The 13,142-nt window shown below is 45.4% G+C and overlaps 1 protein-coding gene across 3 annotated transcripts in view; it reads left to right on the top strand.

Moving 5' to 3' along the window:
* Positions 1-13,142, top strand: part of GTPBP1 (GTP binding protein 1) — a 19,301-nt gene extending 6,159 nt beyond the window's left edge. The window contains exons 3-13 of one of the 3 annotated variants that reach the window (XM_040061197.2): positions 1,875-2,055; positions 3,059-3,407; positions 3,861-3,984; positions 5,928-6,042; positions 6,493-6,637; positions 6,778-6,960; positions 7,737-7,872; positions 8,409-8,587; positions 9,092-9,289; positions 10,424-10,465; positions 10,898-13,142. In XM_040061197.2, coding sequence (XP_039917131.1) covers positions 1,875-2,055; positions 3,059-3,407; positions 3,861-3,984; positions 5,928-6,042; positions 6,493-6,637; positions 6,778-6,960; positions 7,737-7,872; positions 8,409-8,587; positions 9,092-9,289; positions 10,424-10,465; positions 10,898-10,990 — 1,745 coding nt within the window. In that variant the 3' untranslated portion in view covers positions 10,991-13,142. Of the gene's footprint in view, positions 1-1,874; positions 2,056-3,058; positions 3,408-3,860; positions 3,985-5,927; positions 6,043-6,492; positions 6,638-6,777; positions 6,961-7,736; positions 7,873-8,408; positions 8,588-9,091; positions 9,290-10,423 lie in introns of all 3 variants that reach the window. The other 2 variants (XM_040061198.2, XM_040061199.2) reach the window with 2 other exon arrangements.

Genomic DNA, 13,142 nt, shown 5'->3' with positions numbered 1-13,142 from the left:
AATCATTTGCCTTTGCAGATTTTAGCAGTTAGCATGGATTACATTTTTGTTCTTTTTGACAATTTGAATATTTGCATCTGTTGCTGGTAAAATACTGATCATGCTCTTGCTTTGAAATTGAAATTTCTGAATATAAAATAATTGTCTTTGGTTATCATAAGGCGAAAGGCATGTTTCAAGTGTACTGGATATCTACTGAATATGAAGTTGTCATGATCAGACATTTGGTGTGTTTGAGGAAGAATATGAAACCCTGCCAGGGTTGGCTGAAATAATGGAGGGAGGGAACTGTGTAACCTCAGAACTGCGTGCTTTTTGGGTTTTCTTGGACTTTTGTGAAGCAGTCAACATAGAGGAGAAGCCACAATTAGATGGCCAGCGTTCATGCAGTCAGTATCACAGGGATTACGCTCTTTCCTCCAAGCAAGCTTCCTACTTGTCGTCTGTATCCTTGGTGTTTGGGATAAGCACATCTGCAGTGGAGATCTAGCTAGTCAGGCTAGTACCTGCTTTCTCTTCCAGGATACCTTGTGAGAGTGTTAACTGGTGGTTGTTTCAATGATTTACTTAGAAGTAGGCATTTGTTCCTTAAAATATGAGGTTAAACTTCTGACTTCATTTTGTGTTGCAGCATAGTTGGGGAAGATGGGGATATTTTCAACAGAGAAAGGATCTTGGTGTCCCTACCACTGTCACTCCTTCTCATTCCCTTTAAGCATCTGTGATTTTGATGATCCCAGATACCCAACTCAGCTGACTGAGAAGCAATTGAAAACTGCCACAGGAAGATTATTAGTTCACCAGTAGTGACCTTTACCTTTGTCTCTTGGGTCTTGCCTTCTCCTGTCCCCTATTTCTTGTTCCCCTCCTATAACCCAAGGCTCGTTTTTTTAGCCAGTTTATGAGCAAGGTTGGCAATCATCCAGTAACTCTGCTAGTTTTAGAGCTGGGCAGTAATTAAAATGCTGATAAGTTCCTGCAAATTGCAGTTCCTGCTTACCAGCCAATGAGTCAGTTATGCATATGAACATGTACTCATGGCAATAACTTTGGTCATCTGGGTGCAGTTTGGCTCTCCACCTTTGTTTGTTGTTTTGTGAGCATTTTTTACCCACAGAGGAGATTCTGGGGTCAAATCTGTGCACCTTCACAGCACCTGGATTGGGAGACAGTGGTGGCCTTGAGCCTGTCTAGATAGTTGTCACTGGCATGCTCTGACTGTCAGCTCTTTAGCTTGAGTGAGCTGCCTAGAGGAAGCAGTGCCTCCTTGCTTTTTTCTGATCTCGTGTGCTCAAGTGCTAGGATGAAGGCAGTGAAACATGCCAAAAGCATTGTTTTTTACTGGAGAACATGGGGTCTAAAGAAATTGCTGTGCAGGTCAGACTTGCAGAAAATGTGTATTTGGGGTGTGGTTTTATAAAACAAGCTGATCGTTTACAGTGGTCCCACATTTACTGACTAATTGTGGTGATGCTTCACTCAGAGCTTTCCTTTTGTTAATGCTTTACCTTTTCTTGCACTGTGGGAGGAGCTCCTTTATCTGACTGATGAACACAAAATACCTTCAGCAGGTGAAGTAAGGGAATTAGAAAGAAATGTCTTTCTGGCCAGTCCCTATGTATTTATTTGTAAAAATTGTGAAGGAAGCTCCTCTGGATGAAAGATGGTGCTTTTCTAGTGTCTTTTAAGACTAAGAGTGAAGGCCATCCCTTTTTATTTTGGGCCGAGGGTGTTTATTCTGTGTACATGGATGACATCTCCAGCCCACATATAAATCCCGATGGGTATGAAGGTCCCAGGCAGGATGACATCGCTGCTGCCTGTTGCAAGGTGGTGCTCACTGACTGCCCTTTGTCTCCTCCACGCCACACCAGATGGGACTGAGTACGGGCTGAGTGAGTCAGACATGGAGGCGTCCTATGCCACGTTGAAGAGCATGGCAGAGCAGATCGAGGCAGACGTGATCCTCCTGAGGGAGCACCATGAGGCCGGGGGCAAGGTGTGCGACTACCTTGTTCGGAAACGTGTGGGTGACAACGACTTCCTGGAGGTCAGGTGAGGAGCTGGGTGGAGACAGGGTTAGTCAGCAGCTCAGCTGCATTTTTACTGTGTGAGCAGTGCGTGGTGCTGAGCCAGCAATGCTGCTTCAAGTCTGGGTGTTGGAGCTACCCAACAAAGGGAGTCGAACTTGACCACTCCTTGCTGATGAAATTGCCTTTTTGTTGTTGCTGTCTCTTTTGTGAGCAAACTGTTGGTGGAAATTTGCCTGTGTTTAGCAGAGGGCTGCTGCTCTCTGGGTGATAGCCTCACAGTTGGGGGCTATCTTTTGTGTGCTGGGTTGCCAGAGGGGCATCTCATGCACATGTGGCTATATGTATGTGTATATATATATGCACACTGCTGGAACACAATATTTTTGACAAAGGATCCAGTTCTGTTCCAAGACTCTGATGATCCAAGTCACCTTTTAATGGACATATACTAGCTTATGTAACATAACTTGAGAGTCTGCCCAGGCCTGGATGAAGAAAAAGGAGTTTGCTGCAGGACATGGCTTTCTCCTAAATTATTTCTCTTTTTTTTAGCTTATCCTTTTCTGGGAACAATGATTTTAATTTTTGTGCTCTACTTAGCGCTTGGTGCTGTTGCAACATGAGAAATGTGAGAAAGGCAGAGGTGTTCTAGACCAAGTTGGGATTTAGTATTCCTTTTGAATTGCCACAGTGTTTATGTTGGACTGCAGAGACAAGGAGTTGGAATAGATAGACACACTCCATGTGGCATCAAGCAACGTCACATTCAGTTGACTATGTTTTGGACACCAGTGACATGTTTCCACAGTCTTTCACATCCCAGTCCCCAGAGTCTGGGACCTCTATTGTTAGTTAATAACTGTAAAAGAATCTCTGCTCTGCTCATGAAGCTCTGACATTTTTTAATCCCTGTTTGAAGGATAGGGAGTTATTTGCAGGAGCAGTGATGTTTTGGTTTTTTTGATCACTTGTTCATTTCTTCAGGTGCCATATTTTACCAGGCTCCTTTTTCCTTTCCCCTGCAGGGTAGCAGTGGTTGGCAATGTGGATGCAGGGAAGAGCACCTTGCTGGGTGTCTTGACTCACGGCGAGTTAGACAATGGCCGGGGCTTTGCTCGGCAAAAGCTCTTCCGCCACAAGCACGAGATTGAGTCAGGCCGCACCAGCAGTGTGGGCAACGACATTTTAGGCTTCGACAGCGAGGGCAATGTGGTGAACAAACCTGACAGCCATGGTGGCAGCTTGGAATGGACAAAGATCTGTGAGAAATCCACCAAGGTCATTACATTTATTGACCTGGCTGGTCACGAAAAATACCTGAAAACCACTGTCTTTGGTATGACCGGCCACTTGCCTGACTTCTGCATGCTTATGGTAGGTAGCAAGAAAGATGGACCATATCAGCTGAAGCGGGGCTGTTCACAGCTTTAACAGCCTCGACTTCTTTCCTGTTGCAAAGTGCCTTTGGGGTTTTGGAGGGAGGCAGCATCTCACAGTGCAGGAGAGCAGAAGCCCCTGTGGCTATCAGTCCTGTACTGTGAGGCAGGTGTCCCAGGACTGTCAGTGTGAGACAGGCCCAAGGTTTGTGATTCTTGAAAATGGAAAAATTGCTGAATTTTAGAAAACCATGTTAAAACTGGGGAGAAATGAGTCAGTCCTCTGCCAGGGTCCAACAACATCTAAGATGAGCGGGGTCTGCTCATATGACCCCAGTGGCACATCTACAACCTAATCACGGTCTACTGCATGTTTGACAAGGCCTTCTCTGTAATCCAGCTTACTGCAGAAGGAACATTGACATCCCTGTATTTTGTATCGCTGGTGTAGGTTGGGAGCAATGCTGGGATTGTTGGAATGACCAAGGAGCACTTAGGCCTGGCGCTTGCACTTAATGTTCCTGTCTTTGTTGTGGTGACCAAGATTGACATGTGCCCTGCCAACATCCTGCAAGGTGAGTCTTACAGGCTCTCTCCAGGGCTGTTTTTTACCTCTGTATGTGTTGCTGTCCTCTGCTTGGGTTCAGGAATTACTGCTGTAAGAAAGCTGCCTTCATCTGGTTCTGACTCCAACCTAAACACCTTCCAGAAATCTATCCTTTTCCCTTGCTCATTACCCTTGCAGGTGGTTGACTTACACTCACCATGTCAAAATTACCCATGCTGGAGACTCAGTTGAGCAGTCCAAAAGTGTTTGCTACAAGGTTTTGCTTAATTGAGCTCTAAGAGGAGCAGCATACAGTTGGGGTTTGGGCTTTGCTTTTTCTCTGGCTATTTAAACCTGGAGGAAAAGTCTGGAAGTTCTCTTGAAAGCTGCTTTCCTCCCTGCCCACAGTTTGAGTGTGATCTTAAGCTGTGATCCAACCTGATCTCCCACTGCTCTTAGTGAAGGAGCAGCTGCTGGTTACCTCCTGCTCACCGAGGCACTTCTCAGGTATGCTGGCATAACTGCAGCAGCTCCTTCCTCTTGTCTGAACAACCAACCAACACTTAATAAATCATGGTTTAAAGCAGCTACATATATAGGCTATGGTAGCAGGATGGGATGCAGGACTACACACAAGCAGGGATGGCAATAAGTAGCATGGGTTAGTGATTCTTTTCTCAGCAGAGTTAAAGCAGTGCCTCTAACCCCAGCAGTGTCCCATTAACCCATGCATAATGTTTTTCAGGCTGTGACATATTCTCACTTAAAAATTCTCTTTAAGCATTTCTCACACCTTCAGAAACATGCTGCGGTTAATTGGAGCAATGGGGGTTTTTTAATAAATCAGTCCTAAGAATCAAGGAAATGAATACTCCTGGTACTGTCTATAGTTCTATTACTATAAAAATCCTAGATATGTTTCAGACAAATAGATGCATGTGATCAGAAAATAATCTGTATATCTCTATACTAGAGGTTTGGCAAATAAATGTGAGGCCTGACCATAAGATAATAACTGGGAAGAAAGGAGAGCCTTTGGCTCAGCGTGAGGAGAGAAGAGCTGCTCATGGGGATACTGCTCCCGTGACATGCTCTGTTTAAAGTAAATAGACTCAAGATTTGACTCAAGTGTATCTGTGAAGAGCAGATGGCTTGATTAGATGTTTGTATTTCTGTATCCAAAATACTACTTTCCCACAGGCAATCATTTGTTTACAAAAACATGTATAATTGGATGACAATTGTAGAACATAAATTATTTGCTCTTTCAAGCCCTTAGTACTCTTTTCTGTTTTTTCTTTATTTATTGTCAGGCACTTTGTAGGAGGTTGATTCTAGTGCATCAGGTAATGCCCTTGCTGGCTGCTGGATATGAAGCTCAGAAAATAAGTTAAAAAGAGGCCAAAGCTGAAAATTGGTAGCCCTGAGATTTGTTCCAAAACACTGATTTCTGAATATGGTCCACCCATATTGTCCTAGTCTATGATGATAATCTTTACCTCTTTCATGCTTCTCCTGCCTCCTATGGCAAGTTGACTGCCAGGGAAAATATATTGAGATTTGCTCAGAATTTACGATTCGCATATTCTCAAATATCTCTGTCACTGAGTCCTGATTTTCAATTAATTCACTATGAAAAACCCTTTCTAGAAAGAGGAAATATTTTGTAACCACTTAAAGCTACTAACAGACAGCTATAAAATATCTACTCCACAGCATTGCAAACTTGTCTGTCTGTCTGTTCATGTATGGATGGCGTCACTTGGCAGCAGGCTAGCTGGCATGAAATGGAAGATGGAATGGCTCCTAAGTCCTACCTGGGCTGCAGCAAACTCACAGTCTCACCTTTAGCCATCTTCTCCTGTCTTATCTGTGACCAGAGCACCCATCTCCCTTTCGGGAGAGACCCCACAAAAATGATTTGTAAAGACAGGAGATGCTGCCCTAACAATATTCATTTCACCCTTTAAGAAACCCTGAAGCTGTTACAGCGACTGCTGAAGTCCCCAGGGTGCAGGAAGATTCCCGTGCTGGTTCAAAGCAAGGATGATGTCATTGTAACAGCCTCCAACTTCAGCTCAGAGAGGTAACGGGAGTAGAGGAGAATCGTTTCTCTTTCAATCCTATGTGAAGACTGGGTGAGGAGATTCAGAGAGTCCCATTGTCTAGATGTGTGAAGGTTCCATTTGCCTTGTGGTGTGTTGATTACATAAGACTGTGTTGATTTTGAGGATGACCTGCTTGTGTTCCCCTCTCTGAGGCAAAAATGAGAGGGCACTTCTGGGCAGTCTGCAGGCCTTTCGGCTTCCTTCAGTCCTTCCTTCAGAACATTACACCTTTTCCCAAATGTCATTGGAAGGCAGAGGCAATGCTGCAGGTTTTCAAACATGGGGTGTTGTGCATCTGACTGCTTACCAGGCTCTCCCTTTCTAGCACTGTGTATTGAACTAGTCCCAAGATTTTGGCTATCTCCCTACATGTGGAAAGCCAGGTAGGAAGGTGAACTAACTCCGTTTTCATCAATTTTCCTTTACAGGATGTGCCCAATTTTCCAGATTTCAAATGTTACTGGAGAGAATCTAGATTTGCTGAAGATGTTTCTTAATCTCTTGTCTCCACGGACCAGTTACAGGGAAGAAGAGCCAGCAGAATTCCAGATAGATGATACTTACTCTGTCCCGGTAAGGGGCCTGGTATTTGGAAGAATATTCTGTTCCATCTTTTAGGTGAAGAAGGTATCTTCTCTAGAGAGGAGTTCTAGAGCTCCTCTGTTGGCCTGGTAGAGTAACCAAAGTTACTGTTTTTTTCTTTTTTGGCATAGGGTGTAGGAACAGTTGTCTCTGGGACGACACTGAGAGGCCTAATCAAGCTAAATGACACCCTGCTGCTGGGGCCTGATCCCCTTGGCAACTTCCTCCCTATTGCTGTCAAATCCATCCACCGCAAAAGGATGCCTGTCAAGGAGGTGCGGGGAGGCCAGACTGCCTCCTTTGCCTTGAAGAAGGTGAGATGATCTCCCCCAGAACAGGAACTGCCCTCTTAATTTTCAAATGGTCTTAGAGTTGAGCTGCAATAAGACTGTTACTACAAACATCAGCTGCCTCATTTTGCAGTGGAATGGAATCCCATAGAACCTCTGTGGTTCCACATCCTGTTATTCCTCCTAGGAGCTGCCAGGGGATAGCAATGCCGCTAGATAATGATGTTGGAGATATCTAAGAATGTGGAGGCATTGGAAGAAAATTCTCCTTTTGTGCTCAAACTGCATTAGTAGCCTGGACTCTTGGCTTGTAGGACCAGCTGCATGATTTGAGATTTAAAAATCAGCAAAATTTGATATGACTCCTCTTGCAAAAGGTTTTTGTCAATAGAAGCTGCACTGATTTTAAGGGGATGTCGTTTAACTATACTGTACTTCATGTGTTCAGGCTTATCATGTTATATTAACAGAGAGGATTTTTGAGGGATCGTTTTCTTGGATAATGTGCAACCAGGATGTATGTCTTGCTTTTAAAGGATCCGTGAAGTAAATGTGTTAAGTGTCTAGCATTTGCAGTACTCTAAAGCTTCCTTATAAACTTCAGGTGAATTTGATTTTTTGCAACCTTTACATAATAGCCTATACATAACATACAGCTACACAGCTCTTGCTTTGCCTTTTGCTGGGCATGAGATAGTATTTGTGAAATCCCTTAAGATTCTGCTGGATGCAGTCAGCCAGAGTAGCAGATTTCTTCCCTGGAGAATCATGCTGAGGTTTTTTGTGTCTCTGCTTTTCAGATCAAGCGTTCTTCCATCCGGAAAGGCATGGTAATGGTGTCACCCCGCCTGAATCCACAAGCGTCATGGGAGTTTGAAGCAGAGATTCTGGTGCTCCATCATCCCACCACCATCAGCCCACGATATCAGGCCATGGGTGCGTGTGTCAGTGTTGGTTTGTCTTCGTTTCCCAATGGTAGCAGTTTGTTTCACATCTAGCCTAAAATAATTTTGCCCCTGATGTCTCCGACAACCTGAGTATACACCATAGTTCCTGGTTTTGCCTTTTCTGGCATTGTGGAAGAGAGAGGGAAGGGCGCTTACAGAGAGTGTGGGGGGCTATAAGGTAAAAAAGAGATGTGTGCCATCAAGTGTACTTGGAGCCTGCCTGTGCTCTATCTCCATGGTGCAAAGATTCTCCACTTTCAAATGCTGATGGAAAGACTCATTTTGGGTCCTGCCCTCTAGCCCAGCTGCTTGGTGTGTAGGATTCTGTTGAAGGTGCTTCAGGACATGCACAATTTGAAGGCAGCTGTTCTAGCTTATATGCATGTTCTTTTTGAGGATGGAACAAAGGCAACTGCATGACCCTTATGGTCTTTGCTGTAGGGTGAGGAGCTGCATCAGGTGTCTCTGAAGCTTGTTCCATTAACGGGCCTGGCTGCTGAAAGCCTTTGTGCTTTACATTCACAGTGCATTGTGGCAGCATCCGCCAGACAGCCACGATTCTCAGCATGGACAAGGACTGCCTGCGGACAGGGGACAAAGCCACGGTGCACTTCCGCTTCATCAAAACCCCCGAATATTTACATATAGACCAGCGGCTGGTCTTCCGGGAAGGCCGCACCAAGGCCGTGGGTACCATCACTAAGGTAAAGGCTGCCAAGTCCCACTTGCTTTTGCCCATTAGCTACTTCTTACACTGAGTGGCCAGCAGGAGAATCTGGACAGCTCTGGAAGACTGAGGAGGAGGCTGTGCTTCAACCACAAGCATCGGCCCTGATATGGGTCAGGGATGACTGCTGTGCTTTGACATGTGGTGGGTCTTTAGCTGGTGTGAATGAGGGAATGTAAAGGGAGGGCTGAGCCATTTGCTGCTGGTTCTTAAGGCTCAGTCTCTTTCTGACATCTTGTAGCTGGTCCATTTGAGTCATGTTGTGGAGGTTACAGTGTCACCTCAACCATGTGGCCCTTTCCAAGGGAAGATCAGAGGTCTAGGTTTCTTTGAACAGCTGCTGCTGCTGCATTCTTCTTCTTACAGTTATTTTAACAAATTCTCTTGAGGCTTTTTGTTAAAAAGCAGCATTGAATCCGATCAGCCAGATCAGCCTGGCTAGTTTAATGCTGAGTTTGGCCTCTCCCTTTGCAATTTGCAGCTACTCCAGACCACCAATAATTCACCAATGAACTCCAAGCCACAGCAGATCAAGATGCAGTCAACAAAGAAGGGAGCTGTTACGAAACGAGAGGATGGTGTTCCCGCCGCTGGGATGGCAGCTGGAGGCCCAGCAGCTGGGGATGAGGCCCCCTCAACAGCTGCAGCACCACTGACACCTACTGCCCTGCAACCATCGGTAAGTGAGGAAAATACCATGTCTGTCCTAGCTGTTTGTGTCCTGGTTTTACCTGTTGGAGGAAGGGCACTCTAAAGCACAAGAATTATCCCCTCATGCCTCAAACTTATCTTGCCACAGAAACAAATAGAAATATAAATAGTCTCACTGCAGGAATCATAATTCTCTGATTACTGGATGACTCCACGGCTGACCTTCCAGCAGACAGCAGCTCAGGGTATTGGGACAACTCAGGTTGGACCTCAGGAAGTGTCTAGTCTAACCTCCTGCTCTAAATAGGATTAGCTCTGAGGTCAGATGAGGTTGCCCAAGGTTTTATCCAGTCATGTCTTAAAAACCTCCCAAGAAGGAAGACTGCACAACCTCCCTTGGCAACCTGTTTCACTACTTTGACCATGTGCAGAGTGAAGAAGTGTCTCTATATACCCAGCAGCTGAACTAGTGAAACGCGTAACAGCTAGTCACAGAACGAGTCTTTGATGTCTGAATGAGAGGTAGAATATCCCTACACTAGAGAAATTACAACCTAAGTATTAGGCACAGGTTGTCTGCCCTGTGGAAAAATAAGGCTGGGGACATCCAAGAAGAAGGAAAGGCTTTAAATTTCTCTTTAGAGAATTTCTCTTTAGAAAAATTTATCCAGGTTGTTTTGTTGGTTAGGACTTCCCAGTTCATGGAGGAATCCCATGGAGGATACCTAATCTTTCTGGCCTGAAAGGAATGGAAATTCAATTCTCACTGCGGGCTTTGGGAGCCTACTGATCAGCTTTGTTACTGGTAGAAGAAAGGTCTTCTTTTGGGGTACTCCTGCAGGAAGTGAAAGGTTCAGGAACTGACTCTGTCAAGTGATAGGGTGTTCCCCTTTTTAATTCTGGCTATAGTAGTTGCCATGGTCATATCTCACCATCTTGAGCCAGACTGCTCATCAAAGGGGTCCCCCTGGCAGGGGTTCTCTCCTTCTGCATATGCCTGGGGCTTCACACCAGTCCTCCATCCCATCTTTGTCTTTTTGTAGCATCACTGTGGTTGTAAGTAGTGATTCCAGCTTGCTTTCTTTCATCCCTCCTCCTGAGACTTTGGGTTGCTTTTGTTCTTGCTTATGTCTTCCTCTCTCTCCTTGCTGTGTTCCCTCAGCCTGCACTGGATGAAGAGCCTCACATCCGTGAGGGCAATAAGGTATTTGGCTGCTCTCAAAGAGAAACAGTGGGTTTGCTGAGGTTGGGAAAAGAGTCAGGTGAGCCTGAGAGCCGTGGTAGGGGGTGGGGGGGCTCTCCTTCAATTCTGCACGCAGTCAAGAGAGCCTAAGGCCTTAATTTCCTGTATGCTGACCCCCATTGCACCTGCTGGCTCTCATGGGAGTGAAGCATTTAGAAGCTTGGGAAATCAAAGTCTTCCCAGCTTGAAGGGCAAAACTTCATGGTGCATCTGTCTCTCCTTCTCTCATGCTGTCTATCTCCCTCCTGCCTTATCTCCTTCCTGCAGTGGTAGAAAGCTGATCAGTCACAACTCCCCTTCCGCTGTCTGAATGTGTGTGTGATCCATCTGAGCTCCTGCTGTGTTGATATCCCAACTGAGTTGCTTTGCACTAAAGTCAATCTTGTTTTTCAGTCAAAAGTTGGAGGAGGAGGCCGTCGACGTGGGGGTCAGCGCCATAAAGTGAAATCTCAGGGAGCCTGTGTGACTCCTGCCAGTGGCTGCTGAATTTCTTATTTCTCCTCTGTCTGAGGAATTCCTCTCCTTCCCTTCATCTCTTATCCAAAACATCCAGAGCAGCGTAAACCAAAACCCATCCCAGCTGATTGGCTGCAGAAGAATCGTCCCTCCTCCCTGCAGGAAGCGATGGAGAGGAGCATAATTTATAAGCTAATGAAGGTGATAAGACAGAGAACTGAGTAACTGACACCTTCCTCCTCCCCCTGTCGACACATTTTTGTACATCATGGGCTTAGTTTTTATTCTTATTCATTTTTATTATATTTTGTGTGCATGAAGATGAGAGGGGAGTCTGGATAGAGCTGCAAAGAGCCAGTTAGTTGCCTCCCTCCTCCCTGACCCCTTTCTGTCCACAGGACTTGCTGCTCTCCCCTATTTGCTGTTTCAGATCCAGGGGTTATCAGATGCTTGAAATTTCAGACCTGCAAAGTTTAAAACAGGTTGTTTAGGATGGATCCATGGAGCACCGTTGCATCACCACTGTGGCCTTGTGCCAAATATGTTTTGGATTCCCTCCCTTTTAAACTATTAATTTAATGTTGTAATGACTGAAGTTGGAAGGAGATGGTGAGAAAGTTCCTTAGTTGGATATCTAAGAGAAACAAATTGGAAAGGAGTTGTTGATGTTAAATTCAGGGATCCTATGCTCAGTATCCTCAAATAATGTTGATAGCACTTAAATTTTTAACTAGCAACAGAGTTAAATAGGCAGACATTTACCCAGCCCGTTCCCCTTCCCATCATGCTGCTTTTCCTAGTGTTTGTTCAGTGTACATTGGAGCCAATCTAACCTGCCTCTTAAGGCTGCAGCAGCTCCACTGACAGTATTAAGAACAGTGCAGGAGAGTCAGTCCGTCCCTTGAGCCAGAGGAAGCCTTCTCACCTCGACAGACAGAGGTCACAGGTGGCAAGATACATTTTGAAGATACATACCAGGCTAACATGACCTCCCCTTGATTTTGTTTACTCCAAGATTTCCAAAACCTTTTTGGAACTCACTGGCCAAACTTTGCCATCGCAGAGGTAGGATTTGTCTTCTCTTCTTGGCCAAAGAGGACAGTAACAAACTGGTACCAAGTTTATAGAAGTGCTTTCAAGGCTGGAAGTACATGGTAATTTTTCTGACTTCCACTGAATTTTTTTTAAGATTTTATTTTTCATAATGAGAAATTCTGGCTTCTCCAAGAAGGTCCTGCAAGGACAGTTTATGAATTACTGTTGAAATGGTTTTTTTAACCATTTAATGAGTTTTTCAAGTGATTGATTCCCTGCCTGTTTTGATCTGTTTTCTTCTAACCCTTCCTCCCTGCTTGGCTCTGGTGAGGACAGGAATTATCCTCTGCCAGCTTGTGGTGAGCTCTGGGAGCGTGGTAGCATTTTTAGGAGGTGGCATCCTCAGCAAATCATGGGTCTCTGCAGCAGGCACAGTCAGGCTCAGTTTCTCTGGGGGCTTCCTCCTCCAATGAAGGACTTTTATTTTAATTAGAGACTGCAAAGTTTCTGTCCCTCCTCAGCAGGTTGTTCCTGTTCCTCACTCTGTGTCACCTGTGTGGAGTTCATTCCAGTTCACCTTGTGACTCAGGATAGGCTTCTAGGCCAGCTGAGTGGCAGAGCGCATTTCCCGCTGCCAACACCAGCACTCCAAGAGCATTAAAAGGCACGGGAGAGGCGAGAAATGTGGTTTGGAGATGAGGGTCCTTTGCCTTAGAGACTGCAGTGGGTGGAAGGGGGAGGTCAGACAGTCCTTTTCCAAGCTATGTGCCTAAATACCAGCACTCCTGGCCAGGGAGGAACTATAGGCGGCTACAACACTAATAGCACCCACATTGTGAGGGGGTGTGAGGTGTGGCTAAGCAGGGCAAGAGCGCCTGGCTTGTTTGTCTTCTGGCCCTGTAGCAGCATCAAACTGCATCTGATTTCACTGCCCTCTGCTTCTGAGGGGAGCAGGGAGCTCCAGGCGGTTTTCTCTTTCTCCATTCCTTGTGCTCCAAATGAAGGAGACTGCCGAGACTGAAAGAAGGTTCACTTCAACTTGTGCAAAGGAGGTGGTGTGATCTCTCTTTTGTGACCAGCATTTACAGATCACTCAGGCTGGTGTGATCTATAAAATAAATTTTAAAAGAGTTTGTTCCAGGTAAAA

The sequence above is a fragment of the Hirundo rustica genome, chromosome 4, assembly GCF_015227805.2.
Source record: "Hirundo rustica isolate bHirRus1 chromosome 4, bHirRus1.pri.v3, whole genome shotgun sequence".
Classification (NCBI taxonomy): domain Eukaryota; kingdom Metazoa; phylum Chordata; class Aves; order Passeriformes; family Hirundinidae; genus Hirundo; species Hirundo rustica.
This window is presented reverse-complemented; position numbering and strand designations above follow the sequence as displayed.